This window comes from Gracilinanus agilis, chromosome 2 (genome assembly GCF_016433145.1).
Source record: "Gracilinanus agilis isolate LMUSP501 chromosome 2, AgileGrace, whole genome shotgun sequence".
In the NCBI taxonomy this organism is placed as follows: domain Eukaryota; kingdom Metazoa; phylum Chordata; class Mammalia; order Didelphimorphia; family Didelphidae; genus Gracilinanus; species Gracilinanus agilis.
Genome location: NC_058131.1, coordinates 585,648,320 through 585,674,302, shown reverse-complemented (window position 1 = coordinate 585,674,302; position 25,983 = coordinate 585,648,320). Strand labels below are relative to the sequence as shown.

Here is a 25,983-nt window from a genome sequence, read left to right as displayed (position 1 = left end):
ACCCTTACTTTCCGTCTTGGTATCAATACTGTATATTGGCTCCAAGGCAGAAGAGTGGTAAGGGTGGGCAATGGGGGTCAAGTGACTTGCCCAGGGTCACACAGCTGGGAAGTGTCTGAGGCCAGATTTGAACCTAGGACCTCCCGTCTCTAGACCTGGCTCTCAATCCACTGAGCTACCCAGCTGCCCCCTATGTTGTCTTTTACCTGAAAGTCTCCAAGGCTTCTATTAACAACAACAAAAAGAAACAAACTTACAAAGTGTTGTTAGACTTCAAAACACCCCCTTCTTCAAAAGCAATTTTATGGTTAGAGAACTGGAGGAGCATACATACTTTGATTTGTGAACCTTTAATTCATCTGGAATAATTACTCAAATCATGAAAAAGATTGAGGAGGCTAATTTTCTAAGGTGTATTTCCTTTTCCTAACAAATATTTACTGTCCAATGTTTATTACTTTTACATTTGGGCATTTTTTAGGGGGTAATGCTTTATTGAATTAAAAATACCACATTACCATTGGCTAAAAGAAGAGACAGCTATATTTGCCAGTAACTTCTGGAAGTAATGCCAACTACACATGCCAAATTTTTTTTTTTGGTTCATATTTCTGTAGACAGCTTAGAGACTTACAATACAAGCACTCTGCAGATGAGATGTGAGAGATACAATGAGTGGGGAAAAGCTTAAGTGTTATAAAAATTAAAGCTGACTGTTTGGTGTTAATTTTTTTGCATAGTTCAGTGAGTGGCATGAAAATATTTAACCTAGCAGCAAGCTGTCTCCTGCCTATTCTCAAGGATCACAACAAAATTTTTCAAAACTTTTCCCCAAACACTTAAATGAAGAAATCATTTTTATTTTAGATCGGACTTTGAAAAGTTGTTCACTAATATCTTGTGCCAAAAGAATGCCCACAAACTTAAGACAAACTCATAAAGATTTCTGGTTATGATATATGAGCATCAGAAACACTCATAGCAAGTTGGCATTTCCTACTGTGGGTGGCAGATCCAGAAATGCCACTTCCTTATCCTAATAAAAGATGTGAGAATAGTGTAGTGGAAATAGCATTGCCTGGATCTGAAACAGGAGGACTTAAATATGAATTCTGGTTCTGCCAACTCCTTTGGAGTTGAAAATCACTAGAGACAAATCCCTTTATCTCTCTGGGCTTCTGGTGCCTTACTTTTAAATTGGACAAGATGATCTCAAAGACCCACTGCCAGCTCTAAAAACCTATAATCTTGTTTGGATATTAACAGAAGAATCCTAATCATCAGAAAGTGTGTTTCATCTTGGAGTCATCTATAAGAAGTAGATCTCTTTTGCCATCAAAAAAAGTATAAAATAACAACATTACCTGTACACTAGACATGATAGTCTATATTTGCTCTAATGGATCCTGAAAATATAACTTACCCATATTCTTTTCTCATTGTTTTCATGTTCTGTATTAAATGGCTTCCAAATCCAAAATAAATAAAACAGAAAATGTTAAACTTATAGTAGATTCCCAGCATCAGCATGTGTTCAACAGTTTTATTTCTTTGGCAGGTTTGAAACTCTGTTATAATTTATTATTATTTTCTTTTTTATAATAGGTTTAAAGTTCCAGAAATTTTTAAGGAAAAAGAAAAATATTCACCAAAAAAGCAGTTTCTTCAATAATATTTAAGTTATGTTCCAAAGTAGACTTAAATAACTGTAATGTAGGGTCAGAAGTCTGGTTTCTCACAAGACCAAGAGTCAAGAGATTTATCAATTAAAGCCTTCATCAAAATAGTCTTTGATTCAACCTAAGGATTTGGATGACTTTGAGGTGGATCAGAATGCCAGTGTCTGAGTTTTGACAAGACTAGATGGTCTTAAGATCAAATGATTCTCAACAACACTGGGGGGTCATGACACTCAAATCCTTCTTTTTTCCTTACTAAAATTTCCATACGATACCTACTTAAATGATGTTTTTTTGAAGCTATTCAATTAAAAATAATTTTTAGGATTTTGTTGAGAATTCATATTGTACTTTGGAAAAATGTATATAGCTGGGAATCAGTGCATGAAACCAGGACAAAGTTGCCATGTTTTTAGATACATGGCTTAACACATTTGATGTCTCTTTCCATATAACAGTTGTTCTATATATTTAAGCATTTAGATACAATAGAATTTAATATTAAGGGTACCAAAATCTCTGGTTTCCCAGCCAATTAATCAAAGTTCACATATTCTTAGTCTACAAAAGTCATTACTAACCTGAGCATGAACTCTATTGATTGTTTTTGGTTTATAAAACACAATTGGTTTATATCAGTGGAATTTGGATTTGTTTTGGAAGCTCTCAGGATGCCTATGGTGCATAAGTGTTTAGGTGGCACTGAAATAAAAATTCAACCTCCCTAGTGCCTAAGGGGATTCAGTATGAGGGCAAGCTGGTGTGTGTTGGAGGACACTTTAATGAAAATCAATTTGATCCAGAAATATTCTGGGGAACCTAAAGTAGATTCATGCAAGATCATCTAATCTAAAGCCGCTGTAATGTACAGTTCTAGTAGACTTGGAGTGGGGATGACAAGTCTGAATCCCACCTTAGACATTTATTTATTAGTCATGTATCTTTGGGTAAATTGCTTCACTTCTCTCAACCTCAGTTTCCTCATCTATAAAACAGGGCCTAACACATTTACCTCATAGAGTTGTTATAAGAATTAAATAGGATAATATGTGTAAGTGTTTTGTAAACATTAAAGTGAAAAAAGAAATGAATATTTATTTCATTCCTACTATGTTACAATGGAGGCAGCTCAGTGGATAGAGTACTTGACCTGGAATCAAGAAGGCAGGAGTTCAAATCATTCCTCAGAAATAAATTAACTATAATCCTGGGCAAGTCACTTAACCTTTGATTTAATCTACTGGAGAAAGAAATGGTAAACTGCCCCAGAATCTTTGCCAAGAAAACCCTCATAGGAGGTCATCAAGAGTTAGACTTGTTTGAAGAACTGAACAACAATAAAGACAATATATCTCGAGCCCTGTGGTAAGCACTTTCCAATGATTATCTCATTAGACCCTCAAGATATCTTTGTGAGGTCAATGCTATTATTATTACCACTTTAGAGATAAAGAAACTGAGGTTAAATGACTTACTCAGGGTCACATTAATATAAAGGTCAAGACCAGATTTAAACTCATTTTTTCTTGACTCCAGGATCAGTGCTCTATCTAGCTGCCAAATATACATACTATAAATGTGAGTTATTATTATTATTGTCATCATCCATCTTTCAGAACCATTCAAACCCACATTTCTGAAAGCATCTCTGAAAGCTGAGTAGGGGCCAGATGTAGCTTTAAAGTCTTACTATGTTTTTGCTTGCCTGGGTTTTATGCTGTTAAAATAAAAAATCTCTAGCTGGATGGAACCTAAATTTCTTATATTCTATTGATGATAAGTACAATACGAATAATAAAGGTTAACCAACATCCAGAAACTTAAAGCCACAAAAAAGAATAAAAAGGGTATCAAGGAAAACAAAATAATTCAGAAAACAAAATTCTAAGTGTTTGGGTTTCCTATAAATTAGTTTATTTGCATAAGTATTAACCCTTCCCTGATTCAGAAATAAAAATATGGTTTGATTTTTTCTTTTAAAATTAGTGGGTCTATTTTGAGATCATTAGTGTGAAAAATTCACTTTTCTTTTCCTTCCTTCTTCCCTTGCCCTCTCACACATTATATACTGCTATTTCTTAATGGAAAGATAATTGGTCTTATAATGAGAAGACCTAAGCTCTGTTCTTATCTATACCACTGAATCACTGACTAGTTGTTACAACATCAAATGTAAGTCATTTAACTCAGTCTTGCAAATAAGGACTCCCTCACTTCTCTGAGAAAGTAATAATTCATGCTGGGCCTGGAGAAGAAAATGCTGATTTCATTCATTTTATTACCTGTGAAACTCTCAAGGAAAGCGTAAGTAGGAAAAAATGTTTTGTTTTTCCTGGTGACCTACATGAATAAATGTTCCTCCCTTTGACTTCCATAGCAACTTACAAAATGGGAGAATCCCAATATATACTCAGTATTTTGAGCTTCTTGGAAGAAAGGCCCTAAATGGATTAAAATGATTATTTTCTATTGACCTCTACTAATATCCTAACAGAAGAGAGAAAAATACTATCTGAACTTTTTCACTTTCAGATTCACCTTTCTGTCCCAATTCCATTAAAGATAAGTATAGCTTCTTCATCCATTTTATCTACATTTTATGCTGAACCAACCAGCTTCTTGAGGAGAGAATCATTGTGGTTATATCATGAGTGGCTTCCTTTGCTCAGCTTCTGTCTCAATTTATGTCATGACCCATTTAGGAAACTCATTCTACCAGCCTAACATAAACAGACATCTCTGACCCTATGCAAGTTTGGGAAGTAAGTAGAATTTCTCTTCTGTTATTCTCTTAGTATCTTCTTCTCTACAATCAGCTGCTTCAGGTTTTCACAATTTTCTAGAACTGTGATGGTGAACTTATGGTACATGCGCCAAAGAGGGCATACAGAGTAATCTCTGGGGCCACATGCAGTCCACTGCCAGAGATTGTTACTAGAAAGCCAGAAGGACTGCAGTGGAACTGCTCCCTTTCCCCTCTCCACCATACCTGAGAACATTTTTTTCACGTCATCCATCCTTCTGCCCAGCCCCCCAATGAGAACTCTTTCTTCCTCCCCTGTGTGGAGTATGGTGGGGGATGGATGGGACACAGCACTTGATCTCTGCAGGGAAGGCATGGAACACAATCTCTAAAAGGTTCACCATCACTGCTCTGGGACCACCTACCATTTGTTTTTATCCATTCCTGCCTTTCCCAGATACTGATTTTTCTGCCTTCCCCTCCCTCCCCCAAAAATCTTATAGCCCTGTGACTCAGTTAATTTCAACATTTATTAAAGGCACTTTTAAAATTAATTCTTAATTAAAGGGAACATTTATTAAAGCCTCCCCTCAAGGAACTTTCAAATGAATGGGAAAAAAAGATATTCACCAAGTGCTAAGGAAAGGTCCAGGCACTTTGAGGAATGTGAGGTAGAAAAGGTCATTTTCAGCTGCAAGAATAAAGAAGAGAGTTTCAGAAAGGATGTGAAATCTGAGGTGGGCTTGGAAGGAAGGGATGAACCTCAGCAAGTAGAGATGGGAAGAAATAGAATCTTTTTTCAAGCATAAAACAAAACATAGAGATGGTAAGACCAAAATGAACCGTAGTCCCATTTGTCAGAATCATAAAGTATGCAAAAAGGAATAGTATGAAATAAAGCTGGAAATGTAGTTTGGAATAAGATTTTAAGAGCCTTGTGCTTTTAGGAATTTATACTTTATTTGATAGGAAATAGAGAGATACTTGAGGGTTTCTCCAGTTTGGCAAATATATTGATTTTCATTTTTTTTTTGATCTGACATTGTAGTTTTATGAAACTCCAAATTGATTCTTGTTCCTGACAGGGAGACTTCAAGAAAGTTCTTTGGGAACCTTTGTCTCAGACTGAACCATAAACCCTCAAACAACCTTTGATTACTTCAGATAGGATTAGCAGATATAATCAAGTCTTAAAACCCCTTTTTGTTTTCTTAGTTTCTCCTCTTGTGTCTAGGCTACTCTCAAGTACCCTAACCTTTGGCTATTGCCCCTAGTCTCTCAGTCAGTTGAGACTGTGGCTAATACAAGTTTCAAGTAAGTGACGGAGCATAAGCCCTCCCCATCTCCAAAATCTATATAAGCACCCTGCATTCTGTTGACCAGGGGAAGTCCCAGGACTGAGGTTCTGGGCAGCTTCCTAGATTAATCTTTCTATTTCTATTAAGGACCATCATTATATGGTAGTTCTGTATTTTTTCAGGTTGACACTACCTTGGAAACTGTTCAGCTTACCCAGAACTTATTTTTTGCTTAGGTCTTCACTTCCTGGTGTTTTTGCTTTATCTTTATAAAGAATCAGGCAGTGGTGATATAATCAAAGCAATTCCCTAGGAAGTTTAGTCAGACAGCAGTTTGAAAGATGGACTGAAGAAGGAAAAGACTAGAGTCAAGAAAACCAGTTAATTTAGTTCAGGTGAAGAGAAACTTGATCCTGAACTAAGGTAGTTAGAAGAGAAGTAGAAAACAGGGAATAGATGGAAGATACATTGGGATAGCAGTATTGGCAGAACAGGATGGAGAGAAAGAATAATCAAAGATACAATTAAGTTAAAGAGCCAAGTGACCAGGATCACAAATTTAGAGCTGAAAGGGACATAAAATGTCACCAAAGGGCCACCAACAGAAATAGGAATGTTAGAGAGGTTAAGTTTTATGTGAAAGCAGACAAGTTCAGTATTGGATGCAATGAATTTGAGGAATAGGTTAGTTATTAGGTATCTGGTAGTTTGGAATACAATAATTGACTTCAAGGGAAAGATTAAAGGTGGAGTTATGGAGTCAGGAGCCACTCTGCAAACATGTTAATATTGAAGTGATGGATATGAATCAAATTTCCAAAGGAGAATAATAGAGAATCCAAATAGAAGTCAGTATCAAGGAAAGGAGTGTAGAAAATATCAGTGTTTAAGAGTGAGAGGATATGGGATCAGCAAATAAGACAGAAAAAAAATCAAAAGAGTTGAAGGAAAACCAGGAGTATCATACTAGGTATGTTTCATAGATATTATATATAGTATCACAGAAGATAAGGGAGAAAGAATGAGAAGGAAGAACTGTCAATAACAATAATTCTCTCTTTGATATATAAAACTTAAAGGTTTACAGAATATTTTTCTCACCAAAGACCTGTGAAGCAGGTAGGGAAGAAAGGAGGAAACAAGCATTTATTAAATACCTAGTATGTACCTAAGCACTTTACAAATATTATCCCATTGGAACCTTACAACAAGTCTGTGATCTAGTGCTTTGATCCCCATTTCACAATTGAGGAAACTAAGAGTTAGAGGTTAAGTAACTTGCCTAAGACCAATCAGTAAACATTTATTACACACCTACTGTTTGTCAAAGTTTTAATCTTCTGATTAGAACTGTTACAGCAAGGAATCTCACTGACACCCAGGATCCTGGAAAGAGGCAGATTTATTGGTAACACATGCAGGCTTAGAGAGTATTCTCCCAGAGTAGTTGCAGCAGTCAGTTTATGAACATTTTACATATGTGACTGAATGACAGGACTGATGACAGCAGGTAGACTAAAGACAGCTGGCTGTCCTTGCTTAGGAAGGAGGAGAAGAGGGGCAGTATCAAGGATGAAGCAGGAAAGGGAGGGGATAAGTCAGAGAGGAACTCTGAAGATTAGGTGTGTCAAGGGCTTCAGAGAACAGGGAGGAAGGGGAAAGTCAGAGAAAGGGCAAAGTTTAAAATTCTGCCTCTACAACACTACTGTCACACAAATAATAAGACTCTGAGGCTGCATTTGAACTCAAGTCTTCTGTATTTGAAGTTCAATGCACTATCCTCTGGGTCATCTAGCTGCCTGTAGAGTACTGTAGAGTACCTACCCTAGGCAGTATAAGTATCATCATCTCAATTAAAAAAATTATTTATCATTTTCTCAATTTTTAAAACAAAGAAACTGAGGTCCAGAAACAACTAGAAGTGGAAGAAAAGGACTGAAACATGGCTGGTGACTTGGAATCTAATATTCTTTGCTATTATATGATGTTGCCTAAAACTCTAAATGCTACAGAGAACTCAAGGAAGATAAAGACCTTTTTTAAGGTCATTAGATTTAGTGATAAGCATTGGCAAATGTGCTTTGAAGAATATTTGTCACAGTGCTTTGAAAAAATTATAAAACAAGTTTTGGCAAGATGGCTGAGTAAGGAGTCATGTCCTCTTCATCACTTCAAAACAGCAAGAAATTTGCCAAAAAGCACAAGTATAAATAAAAACAAAGGAGAAAAAAGGAAAGAAATCCTCAAAAGAAAACCAGAAAAACAAGCACGGAGAGTGAAAAAAATGAGTAAAGGCAAAAAAACTTTTTAATGAAATGAAGGAATGTTATGAGTCAAAAGAAAATAAGGAGAAATGTAAAATAACTACAAATAAATATAAGAAAGTGAGTAGTAATATTAGTGACAATAGCCTCAGGAAAGTGGTAGGAAAGAAATGGGGGATAGAGAAGGAAGGAGAAAAAGTCTCTGGGGAAGAGACAGGGAATAGAGGGGAAGGGAAAGAAAATGATAGTTCACAATAATAGCAGGATTAAAAGGAGAATTTTATTTTATTTTTTTGGATAGGATATCTGAACACTGTTCATGGGTAAGAGGAAATAAAAAGGGAAAGAAAATGATTCAAGGTGGATGAAAGGGAGATGGGAGCAAGGTCATGGAGGGGAAGAAAAGGGGGAGATTCAAGGGTACATTCCTGTAGATGGATTAGATTTGGAAGAGATATGAGCCATCTCTTCCTCAGAATAAGGACTGTGATATAGAAATGATGAGGACACTTAGAAATTTATAAGTGTGGGGGAGACAAGTTAAGGAAATTTATATTAGATGGTCAATCTTCTTTTTGGAAGAAGTCTGATAATGACTAATAGAGTAGAATCAAAGACTTAAGGAGAGAAAAGGTTTGGTCACATCACTGTGGAGAAAGTGCCAGAGAATCAGAAAGTGGTGAATAAAAGGATTATTATGTAAGAGTCACTGCCAATTTGAGGTTAAGGAACACACATTAGTGGGCTCAATAAGTATTACTTCTTGATTTCCTTCAGGCATATTATTCACATGTGATTAGGAGCAAAGAAAGTAGACTATGTAAGTTACATAGGTTATGGCTAGAAGTCTACTCTCTTTGAACTAGTTTGATAACTAATTTCATACTATAGTAAGAATGGGGTGGGAGAAGTAGGGAGCTGAGTGGATAGTATGTCAGGTCTGCAGTTAGGAAGAATTGGGTTAAATGTGGCCTTAGATACTTAATTGTGTGACCCTTAGGAAGTGGTTTAATAACAATAGCCTAGCCCTTAGCTCTCTCTGCCTTAAAACGTATGCTTGGTATCAATTCTAAGGCAGAAGGTAAGGTTTTTTTAAAAAGAGTTGGTTGTGGTGAGGTCAATTGAATCATCAATCAATTGCCTCTGCCTCACTTAAAATAATTAAGAAGTTCTATACCAGTGATGGCAAACCTATGACATGCGCGTAGCCATTTTTGATAACACGTGGCTGTGCACAGAGAAGTATGGGGCTGCATGCCAAGGATGAAACATTTGCTGTAGTGTAGTGAAGCCACTCTGTGCACTATAGATGACAATTCTACCTATATTAATTTACCTATTTTGGTTTATTAAATACAGTTATATATTACAATTATATATTTTTGTTATTCAAACTATAAATATCATGAAAGTATGTTTTTTTTCCCTTGAAGTGACACACCACCTGAGAGTGCTCAGTTTTTTGGTGAATTTTGACACACCAAGCTCAAAAGGTTGCCCATCACTGCTATACTCTGATACCTACATTAAGTGAAATCACCTCTACTGAATCAAAGGCATTAAACTAAGTGTAAACAACATAGCTAATCAAGTTGGGAAGCAGTAGAGCTTTTTGAGTCACTGGATGAAATGAAATAATGCTATATAAGAAGTATGTTAAGATTGCACAGTTTGTCATACCCTGTAGGTCTTCCATAAAAAGAGTAAACTAGTTTGGAATTAGGTATTCTAGTTGTCAGTTGGCCTTGTGGTGGAAATAGTTGTAGCCAACTCCCTGAAATGAAATGAAATTTCTTGGGAAAGGAAGGAAAAAGCCATTGTCCTCCACTACCATTCACCATAGAATGATTCTGTGAACTTTAGAAGATTGTGGATTTTCCAGGAGTCCTGGCATCTGCATTAGAAGCTGAGAAAAAACTAAATATTCTGAGGAAAGATAGCTTCAGTACTGCAGTAAGTTGCAGTACTTTGCAAAGGGGAAATTTGAGAGGGCCCCATGAAGCAGATGAAAGGACTTCAAGCAACCAAAAACTGGGAGTTTCCATATGCCACAGGGTTTTCTAGACTCAAGCCCATTTCCCTGGAGTCTTTCTGTACTTCTAGGAAAGTCTGATCCCATTTCGAGATATTCTACATCAAATATTCTTTTTTATACCTCTTTCTAAAAGCTAATTAAATCTGGCTGGCTAATTGATATTTACTTAATCATCAAAAGAAGATCACACTTGTACAAGTTTATAAGCGATAGTATTAAGGAAACCCTCACATCTCCTCAAAGCTATCACTTAAGAATCCTGAGGAGAGAAGTATGATCTGTGCTCTGGGGCCCTATCTGTTAATCTAAGTGTGATTTGAGAGAGTAATCCCCTAATCAAGTAGAATAGTAAAGTGTTATATGTTAATATTAGTTTCTACAGCAAGGCAAAAGAAAAGATCATTTTGGCCAAAGAGCTCTTTTGTTCACCTTTGATTCACATTATGATGTTGGTCGCCTATTCTGCCTCTATATAAAACCTATTCTCTGAAGAAGATAGATATTATGTGACCATAAGCAGGGATCAAACAAAGCTATCTTTTCCCCCCCAGTGATATAGGAGAGGCAGGACAGGAATAGTCTCAAAGATAGGAAGGCCTTGGCTGAGGTTCTGCCTCTGACATATACCAGTTGGGTGCTTTTGGGCAAACATACTCTCTAAACTGCAAAGAAGTTGCTGAAACACTTTGATAGAGGAAGATTCTGTAGCAAGTATTGCCTACACCAATGAAATCACAGGACAAAATGTTTTTACAATAACTCTGTATTTGAGAAGGAAAGATTTGGTTCAACATAGAATGAGAATGGAAGGTAAGAGAGAGGTCACCCAAGTGGATACACTTAGAACTTCAAAATCTTGAGTTAGAAATCTCAGATTCTATTCCTGCCTCTGATACTTATTATTTCCTCTAACTTTGGGAGTCTTTAATTCTTCTGAAATTCATTTTCTTATTTGTAAATGTAAATAGTAATAACTGCTTTGTTGCCTTGCTTGGGTTGTTTTGATGATCAAGTAAGTTTCATACTTTTTAAGCTACAAAAATTAAAAATAACAGCCATTTTTATACTAGTAAAATAACAAGAAGAAAGAAATGTTCTTATACAATTTTTAAAACCTCTACAGAATTTGTGTAGGAAAACACATACAAATTAGAAAAGATGAGGGTTACATTATGAGCTTCATTAGTTGATTAGAGAACCCTTATTTAATAAAATCACCAGTCCATTCATATATTGAATTTATCCTGTTTATTTGGTTCTCTCAGTAGCCACCAGAAGGTCCAATGGCCCTATTTGTTAGGTGTTGCTCCTTAATTAGCTTATAATGATATGTTACTTTGCCAAATTCTCTCATTCCACGAAGAGCTTATTAGATGTTTGCTACATGGTTGAATAAGTATAACTCAGAAGTATTTAATGACTTTTAAATCACATATAATGAACGGAATAGGATGTAGAAACTATTTACAAGCCAAAGAAGACAGTTTAAATATATTTCCCAGACACCCATCTCATTAGATTGTAAATTCTTTGAGGGCAGGGAGTGTCTTTTACCTCTTTTTGAATTCCCAGTGATTAGTATGGTTCCTGGCACATGGTAGGCACTTCATAATACACTTTTATTAAATGATTTAGTGACTAAAATTTAATATAAAATTGCTTTTAGAGAGTAATAATGTTGTATTCCGCCCCCATCCTGCTAGCTCCCCCAAATACACACATTCCCTGAAATGGTGATGTTATGGTGCTGTTAAATGTGCACATAGGCTCATATATTAGATGATCTGTAAGTTGAAATAGGACCAGTTGTCCTATGGATTTGTTTTTGATTCCTTTCTGAACTTTTCACTCAGGTTGTGTCCCCTGGATAGAACTTACCTCCATGTTCTTACAGAAAGTTGCATTGGTTCCAAAGAGGATCTGGCACTGTTCCTCTGCACTGTAGTGCATGCCAGGGAGTTTGTGAGGAAGCCGCACAGCATACTGACTTCTGGGATCTGTTACCAGCAAACACATACTGACTTTTGATCTGAAAAATTCAAGAATTAACCTACTATAAATATATATATATATAATAAGTTATATATATATGCATATATAATAAATGTATATATATATACATATGTATGTATGTATTTGTGGTTTCTTTTTCTTTATTTTTTTGAAGCACACTTCCAAATTATTTCTCCTAAAGGAATCCAGGCACAAGGATACATTCTTTTCAGTGGCCTTGTTGCTTTCCTATACTGTCAAAAAGTCTGTCTTCCATGTTTGAAATCCATGGGATTTTGGTGACTTATAAAGAGAGTCTAGGGATCAAGTAAACAAGATTGACTTCCTTTTCTCTGGGAAACAGATTTTTTTTTAAGGCTCAAATGTTTTAAATGTTTTTTAAAACATTTGAAATGAACTACTCTTCTTAATTTTTCTTATTAACAGCAGACATCAGGCAAGCAAAGACTGGGCTTGCATAGGGTTGCTTTTGGTCTTTGAAAAAAATCAACACCAGATCAATATTTAATGGCAATTCTATTCCCAGACATAATTCTGTTAACACAGTTGGTGGAACTTTATAGCACCATGTTATCTATCTACATAGGCAGGCCAGTGCTTCCTGATGAAGTCAGAAAATAGCTAGGTAATATAATTTGCGGAAGACTTCATGGATTTTATCTGATTTAATTTAAAATTTATATATATAAAATTTATATATATATATATAATATATTATTCATATATATTATATATAAAAATAAAAAATTTAAACAGATGATAAAATGAGCAAAGCCAGAATAATTTATAGAAGAATAAATAATTAGGAAAACCATCAGAATCATGGTAAATATGACCATTCCTAATTCCAGAGGACTGATGATGGAACATGCTATCCATGCTAAAGAGGTGACTGATTTAGGGTGCAGAAAAATATATTCATTGTGTGTGTGTGTGTGTGCATTTGTATTGCCAAGGAAGACATTTGTTTTGCTTGACTATGCATATTTGTATTTAAGGAATTCCCCTTCCTCCCTTTTCTCCTTCAATGTGATAGAGGGAACAAGAAATGGAGGGAAAGAGAATAGATTTCTTTTATTTTTTAAAATAGAAAGATGGAAAAAGATGTATATTAGAGCTCATACTAGTTTACAAGAACTAATTACATTTTCAGTATGAGCATTTATTCCTTAGAAATTGAAAAACACTACTAATAGAGTGTTCATTTATTATTTTATTGATGGCTTTAGAATTTAGTGTTGGAGAAAAAGTGAATAAAGTAGATTAGATTACTTTTAAGTATCTTATGTGTACCCTCCTCACTCTCCACCCCCACCAGAGTCAGCTGTTAAATATTTGCCAACATAACCCTAGAAGGAGGGTGATACTATAGACTTTGAATATTGGGGCAGTTAGATAAAGAGCCAGGCCTGGAGACTGGAAGACCTTGGTTCAAATGTGACCTTACTTTCTAAGTGACAAGTCACTTTGCCCCAATTGCCTAGCCTTTACCTCTCTTCAGCCTTGGTACTGATACTTAGTTTCAATTCTAAGGCAGAAGGTAAGGGTTTAAAAACAAAAGACTTGGAATGTTGCATGTACTTTCAGATGAGGTCACTGTATTACTAGTTTTTACTTAACTGTTTTACTTTGTTGCAAGAAACTTCTCACAAAGTCGAACTAATGTGTTCATTTTTGTAACATAAAAACAAAACAAATCAATAAAACATAAAGTTTTAAAAAGGTCTGAGATTTTTGTCTGTTTCCAACAAGAAAACAAAAATCAAGTCTCAGTGACATGAAAAGGACTATAAAAAGAGAAATCACCATCAACTACTCAAGGCTGAACACATTCTTAAAATCTGATACTTAAGTCTAAGGAGAAGTCAATGAAAACAAATTACATAAGATATTTCAAGAGAAAAGAAATGAGAAGGCACATGCATGTATTCACACACTTTACCTCTGAGAATATCCTTACATTACCAAACCCAATGCCATAAGATGAGCAGAAATTAAAGATTCTTCCTTAAATGTTTCAAGCGACTTTGAAATGCTTTATAATTCTTTGTAATGGTCTATCCTCACACTGCGTGGTAGTAAAATATGCCATGTTAAGAATAACATCATTCATCATATGCCTTTGCCACCTTCTTAAGCTCTTTATGTCTAGAAATTGAAAAATTCCCTCACTGACAGGGGAGACATCAAAATTGGTAAGAACAGGGATGAAAACCATAGGACTGGAGTCTTTCTATGCTTGTTATCTACCTTATTGTAAGCGAAACAAGAAATCACTATATTTCTAGAACAAGCTCCAGAATGAGTGTTTGTGGGAGCCAGAATGTCAACATAGATGCATACATTAAATCACAAAGGAGACTGACAAGTCGAATTCTTCAAAGTCGGTTTCATTCAAACCAAGAACGAAAATAAAGTCATCTTTCCAAATAGAGGAGTCAAAGTAATCTCTATATCTGAAGTACCACTTAAGGGAGGCATTAAGAGCATCATAAATTATCACTATCCCCAAGAAATGAATATTAAATCCACATATGAAAACTTTAGGTTAGAACTGGATTGTGTGGTGCCTATTGTTTGCTAACATCACAAAATTACTATTCATTCTCAATTTGTATGTTTTAAAAACAATTGGGATAAGAGTTTTTCAAACCAATGTCATAGGGGTGAAATTTTCAGTCAGTCAGTAGGTTTTGGTGCTTGTATGCTAAATGTTGTGCTAGGTATTGGGAGTATAAGTACACTTAAGAAAATGAGCTATCGAGTTCTCTACAAAAATGTTTTCCTTTGTCAAAGGTATGAAACAGCTCTTTAGTGTGAAATGTATCTCAATTTTTCATGAAGTCAATCCTCAATTCTCATGCTTCTGCCTTTGTACTACCTGGCTAAAGATTTATTTGGGCTATAACTTCTTTGTTTCTGGAAGTATCTTGTATCTGCAGTGTTATTTAGGAAGGGCTTACTTGAGGAAGTTTTCAAGGTCATCTCGACTGCAGGAAGACCACGAGAGGTCACTGGGGTTCCTGCCTTTGACCCACTCTCCAGACATTATATGAGATCTTCCTGCACAGGACAAATGGTCATCGTCATGGCTCATTCCCATGCTATTCAAAGAGAAAGAAAGAGAAATAGAAATGCTAACACAGTATTTGAAATTCACATGGCCTTTAAAAATAAATTATATCAACAATCTTAAAAAAGTCAATTTTATATGATGCAAAATTACATACACATACACAGAAAACTAACTGAAGATCCCCATGTAAAATGCTGGCCATAATCTTATGAAGTAATCAACATTGTTATCATATCCTTATTCCAAGGATGGTTAAAGATGATTTACTTTGACAGAATTTTCAATTCACAAACTTCGGAGAGCTAATAGAGTAAAACTTATTCTTGTTTTATAAACCCTGTTTCAAAATCCATTCATTGGTATGGGACTTTACAGTGTTAAAGTAGCATACATAAAGGTACAACTGAGACATGAAGAAATAGATATGTAATGTTAATTGCCTAGCCTGAGCTTATCTAGATCACTCACATTGTTTCTCATTTCCATTCCCTTCCTTAAAGTTTGTTTACTTAATCTGAGCAAGTCATTATTGAGACTGATGAATGTAGATGGCTGAATCTGAAAAACTGAGATCAATATTTCAACATTCTCCCCTAAACTTAATGTCTAGGTATCCACTGAAAAGATTCTCTTTTCCTTAAATTTGTTTTTATAATAATGTTTAGAGGAATTGCCTGATATTAGCCAAATTTATTAGTTATCAAAAGATACTTTGAATTTGACCTGATATTTGGTACATCATCTTGAAGTGGCGTGATGTTAAAATTTTTAATGGGAAAGTGTTTTGTAAATTTTAATTGATTATCTGAAATGTGGTAAGGATGTAAAGGTAAAATGTAGAGATAAAACCCTTAAAAATTGAAGTAGTCTACCAGGTCAAAATAAATGACATTGTTTTTAGCATTTGCATAAGACAGTTCAATCATATTTTTTTTGTTCCTTTGGTTGATTGTCCATTTACCTCACAATACACATGCATCTTATACTGATTGTCCCAAGAGAGGCTGACAGTTCATAAATTCATTCATTTATCTATCCTGAATAGATTACTGAGCTTTCTACTTCATTTTTATCTAGATATACCCAATCCTAGGAAATCCAGTGCTTTCTTAAGACCATGATATATAGAATTTTTAAATGGGAAGAAGAAAAACTCTTATTAAGAGAGAAAATGGGGGCATCTAGGTGGCTCAGTGGATAGAGAGCCAGGCCTGAAGTCAGGAGGACTTGCCTTCAAATCTGTTCTCAGATTCTTTCTAGCTGTGTGACCTAAGCAAGCTACTTAACCTCATTTGCCTAAGTCTTGAGAGAAGTGGGGTGAGGAGGGGGGAATCAAGGAAAGCAGATGGAGGGGGATGGTTTAGGGGGAAAGAGAGACAGAGACAGAGAGGCAGAGAGAGAGAAGGTGGTGGTAGGGGAAAAAAAAAGACTATTGAACCTATTATCCCAAGATTTTATTTTTCCCACACCAAGAGTAAACTCTTAGACATAAGAAAAATTCTGTTGCTGTTCTCTAAAGGAAGTCTCCTGTTTAGATTTTTCACTACTAGCTTTTTCAATCTAGAATTTTTGACTCCTAAATTTCTTAGTGTAGAACTCTTTTCTCCTGATTAAGGTTTGCTATTCAAAGTGAAAGAGTCAAATTTGAGGGGAAGATTCAAAATAAAATCTGTGTGTTTGATTAATAATGGCATCATATTGAGATACTTCAATCTGTCTACAAGTCTCCTGTTAGTAACTCTATTCCTTGAAGCCAGACTTTAGAAAATATTCTTCTTAACTACTCATGATTTCTTTTAGCTCTGTAAATAATTCTCAACTCAGCTAAAAAAAAATTCATCCTAAACTTTGTAGACTAGCAACTGAACCTTAGAAAAAATGTATACAGTAAGAAGTTAATTTAAACCGCAAAAAAATGTCTTATACACTTTCCTTTTCTGAGTTTCAGGAAACATCTTCCTGTCTGTCTCAGAGAGAGCTTGCATGAGGGATCATCAAATGGTCAGAAGGATGGGAAAAGCTAGTTTTTAGTTTAGAAACTATAAGCAAGGGTCACATGAGGCACTGGAAGAATGTGGTTTACTCACATGCACAGACACATAGAAGAATATTATATTATAACCATTCACATTTTTTCCTTTGGTGGTCAAATTTCTAATAAAGTGAGCCTAGACCAGAGACTGCTGAAGTTTCTTAATGTAACCATTTAGCATTGCCAGAATATTTAAGCAAAGACCTAAAGAAAAGGACTCAAAAAAGGCAACTGACATTTATAAAGGCATAATTTTTTTAATGTACTATACAGCCTCTATGACTACATGCCCCTGACATTGCCCCTGATTTAAGACTAAAAATGTTATGTTAGAATAGAGTTTCACCCTGTAAGTCTTCTGAGAAGGATTTCCCTTAGGAATGTTCCAGTCATTAGCATCAGTAAAGTGAGTGGAATTCTTAGGTTTCTGAAGCTAGCCTCTAACATATATCATGTTTGATCTGGATTAGAATGTTTAAACCTTAAATGCCTCATAAATTTGCAGTTGTGATGAACTTGCATTGGGCTAAGAATCTTGATATTTGAGGTTTACATAAACTACTATTTATACTATTTTTAGTTTAAATTAAAGATTACACAACTAAAAATTCCATATTATTTTAGGTCTATCTCCAGAGGCATCTATTATTTCTGGCAAGATAATATTTAACAAAAACTTTTAAAGTTAAGTGGACCACAGTCATTTTCATTTGAAATCGCTAAGGGCTTGAAATGCTCTTGTATGCCCTGTACACAATACAGTCCAGATTTGCCAGATGCAATAAAAACTTAAGAGTCTCATTTTGATTTTATCTTCAAACACAATGACATTTGGCTTATATAAATGATGTCAACAATCCTGACTTGTGCTTTATAGTTGATTTAGTAGGTAGGATACAAGGGACATACCAATAACAACAGCAGCAGCATCAGTTAGCATGTACATAGCACCTTAAGCTTTGTAAGATACTTTCAAACATTAATTCATTTTATCCTCATAAGAAACCTGGGAGATAGGAACTATTATTATTTTATAAATGAGGAAACTAAAGCAGACAGAGATGAAGTGGCTTACCCAAGGTCTTTGGCTAGAAAATATCTTTTGCTACATTTGAACCCAGGTCTTCATAATCCCACGTCTAGCATTCTATTCCTTGTAACACATAGCTGCCCCTCTTTTATCAACTTCATTTCCTAGTTCTAGCAAAGGATGGTCAAATCTTCATAAATCACAGGATCATAGATTAAAAGTTGGAAGGGATCTGAATGGGTTGTCCAGTCCAATCCTTCTAATTTTACAGATCAAGAAACTAAAGTCTTACATACTATACTATACTACATACATAAAAATATATGTAACTTGTTCTAGACGACATGGTTAGGAATGAGAAGAACCAAGATTTGAACACTGGTCTTCTTTCTCCAAATTCATGTTGTCCTTCATTAGTAAATATTTTCTGGTCATATTTTTCAGCTATAATTTTATACAGTTCTTTACAGTAGACACCAAACGCTTCCTTGAAAGTAGCATGTTCCCCGATTTTGTGAATGAAGTATGATGAAAATGGAAGGAGAAAATATACTTAAAAATATAATCTCAGGGGGCAGCTGGGTAGCTCAGTGGAGTGAGAGTCAGGCCTAGAGACGGGAGGTCCTAGGTTCAAACCCGGCCTCAGCCACTTCCCAGCTGTGTAACCCTGGGCAAGTCACTTGACCCCCATTGCCCACCCTTACCACTCTTCCACCTATGAGACAATACACCGAAGTACAAGGGTTTAAAAAAATTGCTAAAAAAAAAAAGCTAATTAAAAATATAATCTCAGCCAGAGAGAACAGTCAACAGTAGCTTCTGTAAAATAGAGAAACATATAAAAATGAGAAATTCCTACTAAGCACCTATCATTTTTATTACTAAAATTAATATTAAATTCAATTCTTACATTCTATTTAGCTACAGCAGAACTGTATCATTGAGTTATTACTGGCATTTCAGCTTTTTCTAAAAACTAAAATCTGTCCTCATAGGCTAAAGATTCATCATGTTCGAGGATATTCAAAAGAATGATATCTTAGGTTCTTTGAAGACAATTCCAAAACCATAGTTCTAAAAACATTTTGATCTAGGTATACACTACTTTGATCTATAGCACTTCAAGTTGACATCTTTGAGGCATATGTTAAAATGCCAATTAGAATTAATTTGTATTCATATTTCCTGATTACAGTGTGTCTACTTTCAATCACTGCCTCCAAAAATACCCATTTCTTTAAAATATTTTTAGCATCTTTATTTTTATTGCAAACTTCATTTATGAATGTATTTTCTCTTTTCTTTCTTCCAACTATCCACAGAACTGTCCTTTGGCACAAAGAATAAAAAATGGATAAAAAGAATAGTTCAGTAAAAGAAACACCTTTTCTGCCTTTAGATCCTAAGCTCCCCGAGAGTAGGAACCATTTTTTTGCCTCTTTCTATCCCCCTATTCTTACTTAGTACTTAGTAAATGCTTATTGACTGATATTAGTCAATATGACAGTATCTGCAATGTTCCTCATTAACAATTCCTTACCACTACATAGAAGAGAGAGAGATCCTAACCACATTATTTTCAAGCCTTCTGTTACAAATAGAGAGAGACCCAATTGGGTATCAGCAAGACTATCTTTCCTTGTTGCCAGTGAGTAAAAGGAAAAATTCCACTCTTGACAACTTGCCTTGTGGAAGACAGGAAATATAGAGAAGAAGGACCAAGTCTGAGAGTTTTCATATTCATCAACGTATAACACCTGAGCAGAAATTTGCTTTTGACTCTGCTTTTATTTAAGATGACCAAAAGAGTTTAGATGAGTGGTTCCCAAACTTTTTCGGCCTACCATCTGTTTTCCAGGAAAAATATTACTTAGTGCCCCCTGGAAATTATGAAACTATTTATTGAACTCAGAATAGAATGTAATACAAAAAAAGTGTGGCCATCACCACCTACCTAGATCACTGCAGCACCCACCAGGGGGCAGTAGCACCCACTTTGGGAATCACTGGTTTAGATAGTATTATGTTACAGAAATAAAGCACAGATAAACAAATAAGCTTACTCTATTATAAGAAGGCCATAAAATATAAAATGCTACAAAATCTAATGATATCTTACATTAAATACCTAAATATGAAAATTGAATTATCATTGGACTGAACACAGTTTGAGGATTTAGTAAAAATAGTGTGTATTGATTCATAAGAATGAGCATACTTAACACAATTTTAAACTTTATAAAGGACATCACAGAAATATAAGATCAAATCCCTGCCATCAAGTAACTTACAATCAAGTTGAGAATATGATTTACAATTAAGATACAATTAAAGGGTGATAAAAGACACTAAATATTAAGATCTATATTAGATTATACATTTTTAAACTCAAAGATCTATAACATTTTCTGGGAAAACAAAGCTCAACAGTTTGATCTTATGTTGATTTAAATTAATGGCCTGAATTGAATTTTCTAGTTTTCCTTTTAGGAGTATTCTACTAATATGGCATGTTATATTTCATAAATATCTTTTGTAAAAGTACTACATTTTATGAAACATTTATGCAGAAAGCATACTTTTTAGCTCTCAAATATATGAAGGTTGGACTATGTATGATTTATTGGAGGAAAGAATTCTGAATCAAAAAAGACTTTCTCAAAACAAACAAAAAAAGGGCAATACTAAGACAGTGAAGCAGTATTAACCTAAACCAGCATTTACATTAAATGATGACTTGAGAGCTAAAAAAAACACAATCTCTCAGAGTGAACTTTCCTGAGAAACATTCTTATTCATATTAATTTCCTGAAATACAAAGTTTTCTTTTTAGGTTGTGTTGTTCCAAGTGTCCAGTATAAGAAAATGTTGAACAGATTTGTCTAGACAAATAATTTAAGCAGTATTTAACAGGTAACCTACAGAAGAAAGATAAAGGCAATATATCTTGTACTTATAATCATTTAACATATATGTATGTGTAAAAGGAATTCCCCTCCCCATTATGTCGCTTTCCATTATGGTGTGCCTGCATCAAGGAAGGCACTGTGCTCTATGAGCAAAGGAAAATCATGCTAGATCAAAAGAAATGTGAGATACACATAACAATTATGGGTTAAAATATGGTAAGTACATAGATGAGGGCTAACTACAATGAGAGACTTAAAAGGGGAATAGAACCATAGAAGGCATCATGTAGAAGGAGAAATGTGAATTGAATTTTAAAAAAAGAATGATTTAAATACATTTGGTAAGGATTTTTCAGAGAGAGTCAAAAGTTTTTCTTTTCCCCAATGTCAAATAGAGCTTTCTTGTTCATGGCGCTTGGGAGATATAAGCATTTATGAACATCATATCACAGGTAGACAGGGGTGGGGGTGGGGATTCAGTTTGTAACATATAAGTACATAATAGAGATTAGCTGTACCAGATCAATTCACCACCAAATGCTAAGTGCTAAGAAAGAGCATGATCTCCTCTGGTTTGTCATGTAAAATCCTTCACCAACTGAATCCAGTCTATGTTTCTGGGATTTATTGTATGTTGTTCTTTTTCATGTACTCAGTTCAACTGAAATGGCTCACTTGCTGTTCCATCCACATCCATTTCTTATTTCTGTGTTTTTAGACAGGCCATGTGCCCCACACCCCTAAAATGCATGACCTTTGTAGTTTTGTGCTCCCACTGGGATTGGTCCCTAACTTGTATTCACAGGCTGGGTCTGCTGGGTAACAACTACACCAGACTCAAGGTATGCTGTTATTATGATTTTCAATCAATATATTTACTTTTAATAGTCAGCTGGAAGACCCAATTAGCTCAAATAAATCCATTTACTTAGATGGCCTCTTATGGCTTGGAGCACACTTTCCCACAAATCTGTTTTTGTTGTGTCTTTTCAGTCATGTCCAACTCTTTACGACCTCATTTTGGAATTTTCTTGGCAGTGCATTGCCATTTCCTTTTCTAGCTCATTTGGTAGATGAGGAACTGAGACAAACAGCAAATCTGCCTGGGGTCACACAGCTAGTCAGTGTCTTGAGGTCAGATTTGAACTCATGAAGATGTGTCTTCCTGATTCCAAGATCTATCCATTGTGCCACCTAACTGCCCTTTCCCACAAATATATATGGGGATAGAGGATACAAATATTAATGTGGAGTACATTAGTAAATAAGTATAAAAATGGGAAACAGATATGGCTCAGGCAATTCATAGGTATGAGAACTATAGGATCCTGGTGTTCTTTCCTGCCCTATGGAGTTATCATGATGCTTCACCTGAGAAGAAAGTCTCTGCTGAGTAGATCACTCAGCTGGCCTACTCAGACCTATTCTCCATTCCAGTTCAACTTGCAAAAGCCAGGGCTAACTCTGTCTTTCTTTTCAATACACATTTTCCAAAATTGTAAGATTCAAATTACTGCCCTCCCTTCCTTCCCCACTTTCTGAGAGGGCAAACAATTTGATATGAGTTATATATGTATTATCAATACAAACATACCTCCATATTAGCCATTGTGATAAGATGATACTCATAAAAACCCAAACCCCGAAATGAAAACATAAACTAATGTGAAAAATAGATTGCTTTGATCTGCATTCCAACTCCAACAGTTCTTTCTTTAGAGATAGACAGCATTCTTTGTTATAAATATTTCAGAATTGTCCTGGATCACTGTATTGCTGAGAGTAGCTAAATTTTTTTCACATTTGATATCATACAATATTGATGTTACTGTGTAAAATATTTTCCTGATTCTGCTTATTTCTCTTTGTATCAGTTCATGTAAATCTACCTAGTTTTTTATGAAGTCATCCTGCTCATCATTTCTTACAGCACAATAGTAACCTTCATCACCATCATACACCACAATTTATTCAGCTATTCCCCAACTGATGGAGATCTCCTCAATTTCTAATTATTTGCCACCACAAAAAAAGCACTGCTGTAAATATTTTTATACAAGTAGGTGCTCTCCCCTTTTTTATGATGCTAACTCTCTCTTGACTCATATCTCCTTAGGACTTGTACCTTGATTGATTGGGTCTGTTCTCTACATAATACAGTATCTTCTACTAGGTGTGCAGCTTGCACAAAATGTCATGATAGGGGAAAGAGAAATTCCTTGCCCACCTGTTTAAAGATGTAAAGTTTGGATCCTTTACAAAATTAGATTCTTCCTCTTTACTCCTCAGAGGTATCAACCAATCATTCCATGAAGTTTGATTAAAAAATTCTTCTTCACACCTCCTAAAGAGCTAATAGTGGTAGACAGATGCTTCATTACACTTTATGACATTAACATTCTTTTGACTCTGTTAACTTGCTCTTTACCTTTTGTATTTTAATTAAATGAGCTAGGGGAAACAAATAATTCAGATGTGTTCTTATCAGCTCTTTCTCATCACAGGTACAACAAAGAGGACATCTAATCTTTTATGTAACAACCTTTCAAGATTCATATTTCCTTAATTTCTCTTTTCCATAAGATAATTTAATGATTGGACTTAGCATAGATTTTATGGAGGTGTTACAGAAAAGGAGGAAAACAAGGAGCCAGAGAAGATGGTGATTTCTTTGTCTGAACAAAGTGAGAATTTGGACCATTTTTCATTTCTTCAAATTTATGAACTTAAATGTGGGATTACTAATTAGGGAAAGAATGTCAGAAAATTTTGAAAAAAAGTCTCCAATATCAAATTGTTTTGTCTCCTGAATATTCAATATATGATTGTTTACTCCTGAACATTAAGTTTCCAACAGTCAAATTGGAGACATCTACAAGAGTTCCATTATTTAATGTTTCATATTTATGGAGACCCTCTAGTATCTGGGTTCATGTGCAGAAAACACACAATTCTTTGTAAACACAAGAAGTTTATTTTTCAAGTTTTTATTGTTGAGACCTTCAGAAAAATAAAAGGAATTGGTTTGGTAAGATTACCTTCAATTTCTTTTTCTTCTCTAATTGCTAATGCTAGTGTTTCTAGTACAATGTTAAATAATAGAGGTGATAATAGGCATCCTTGTTTCACACCTGATCTTATTGGAAAGGCTTCTAATTTATCCCCATTGCATATGATGCTTATTGATAGTTTAAGATATATACCGTTTATTATTTTTAGGAAAGGTCCTTCTATTCCTATACTTTCTAGTGTTTTCAGTAGGAATGAGTGTTGTATTTTGTCAAAGGCTTTTTCTGTATCTATTGAGATAATCATGTGGTTTTTGTTGGTTTGCTTGTTGATACGGTCAATTATGTGGATGGTTTTCCTAATGTTGAACCATCCTTGCATTCCTGGTATAAATCCTACCTGATCATAAACCCTCTTGATCATTGCTGGAGTCTTTTTGCTAGTAAGATTAATTTTTTTTCTTTAGCAGAAATTCTTTTTTGTTAATCAGTTGTTTCCAATCATGTCTGACTCTTTGTGATTCTATTCTGTGTTTTCTTGGCAAAGATACTGGAATGGTTTGCCATTTCCTTCTTTAGTTCATTTTATAGATGAGGAAATTGAATCAAACAAGGCTAAGTTATGTCTCAGAGTCACACAACTAATTAGTCTGAGGCCAGATTGGAAATCAGGAGGACTCATCTTCCTGACTCTAGGCCCAGATCAATTATTCCATGTCGCATCCTAGAAATTCTTTGGATGAACTTAAAAAACACTCTTTTCTCTGTTCAATTACATAGTTATAGGTTGTTTTGGTCATAACTATTATACAACTAAGATTCAGTTAATAAGATAAAAATGTTATTTTTACTTTTATAATTTGTCCAAACCTCCTTTGAATTTTGCTTAAAAGTTATCATGTAAAAAATATGGAATGGAGGTGCAGGTAGGTGGCACAGTGGGTAGACAGTCCGGCATGGAGTCAAGAAGATTAGGGTTCAAATTTGGCTTTAGATACTTTCTAGTTGTGTGTTCTGAGCAAGTCACTTAACCCTATTTCTGTAGATCTCTCCCTTCTGTTGTTGAGTTGTTATTAAGACAGGAGGGAATGGTTAAAAAAAAAAAAGATACCATGTCATGAAAAAATAGTACATTTTAATAACTGTAACTTTGTAGTTAATAAGAAGTTATTAAAGAGGGGAAAGTTCTCTTGAGTATTTTAATATTTTAGTTGAACATAAATGATTTGAAATGTGAACGAAAAGGATTATCCAAACCAAAAAAAAAAAAAAAACCAAACCCAAACCCTTAGGTTTCTACCAAGAACTAGCTTAGAAACAGTTAAATCTTTTAAAATATGGCATCTTAAGGAGAAGTTAAAAGCAAGAGATGACATTGCAACTCTCACTCACCAACTGAAAACCTCGCTGTGTCAAACTAAGAAGTGACTCTTGTTTTCTTCTCTTTCATTTCTCCTATCCAAAACACCAACTCCTGGGCTCAGGTTCTAGATAAATCCTCAGTGCTTCTCACCTAATAATCATAATGCTCTTCTCTAATTTATTCCTTCTGAATCCCTCTTTCCTCTTGAGAGTACCCTATACTTCCTGAACCACTTTTCATATATGCAGAAGCTAATTTTTATTCTCACATCTTTATAATACTAGCATACTAAATACTCTAGAGAATAATGAGTAATTGTTGGCAGACTCATACCCTTTAATCTCAGGCTAAAAGCTGAATTCTCTTTGCCAGAATCCCCATACTTTGATACAAATAATTTATTCATATTTTGTTCCCTCACAAACATACCATACATTCAATGAATTGTCCATGAGTATGTTATTGTTAGGTAGAAAATCATGAAAATTGAATGGCTATGTCTGGGTTTTCAAAATCTGAGTAAATCTGATGCC

The 25,983-nt window shown here is 34.9% G+C and overlaps 1 protein-coding gene across 1 annotated transcript in view; it reads right to left on the bottom strand.

The window, feature by feature from the left end:
- Positions 1-25,983, bottom strand: part of ADAMTS17 (ADAM metallopeptidase with thrombospondin type 1 motif 17) — a 515,727-nt gene that overhangs the window by 188,202 nt on the left and 301,542 nt on the right. The window contains exons 9-10 of the mRNA XM_044665411.1: positions 14,996-15,136; positions 11,898-12,048 (exon numbers count right to left, since the gene is read on the bottom strand). Of these exons, the coding sequence (XP_044521346.1) occupies positions 11,898-12,048; positions 14,996-15,136 (292 nt within the window). The remainder of the gene's footprint in view (positions 1-11,897; positions 12,049-14,995; positions 15,137-25,983) is intronic.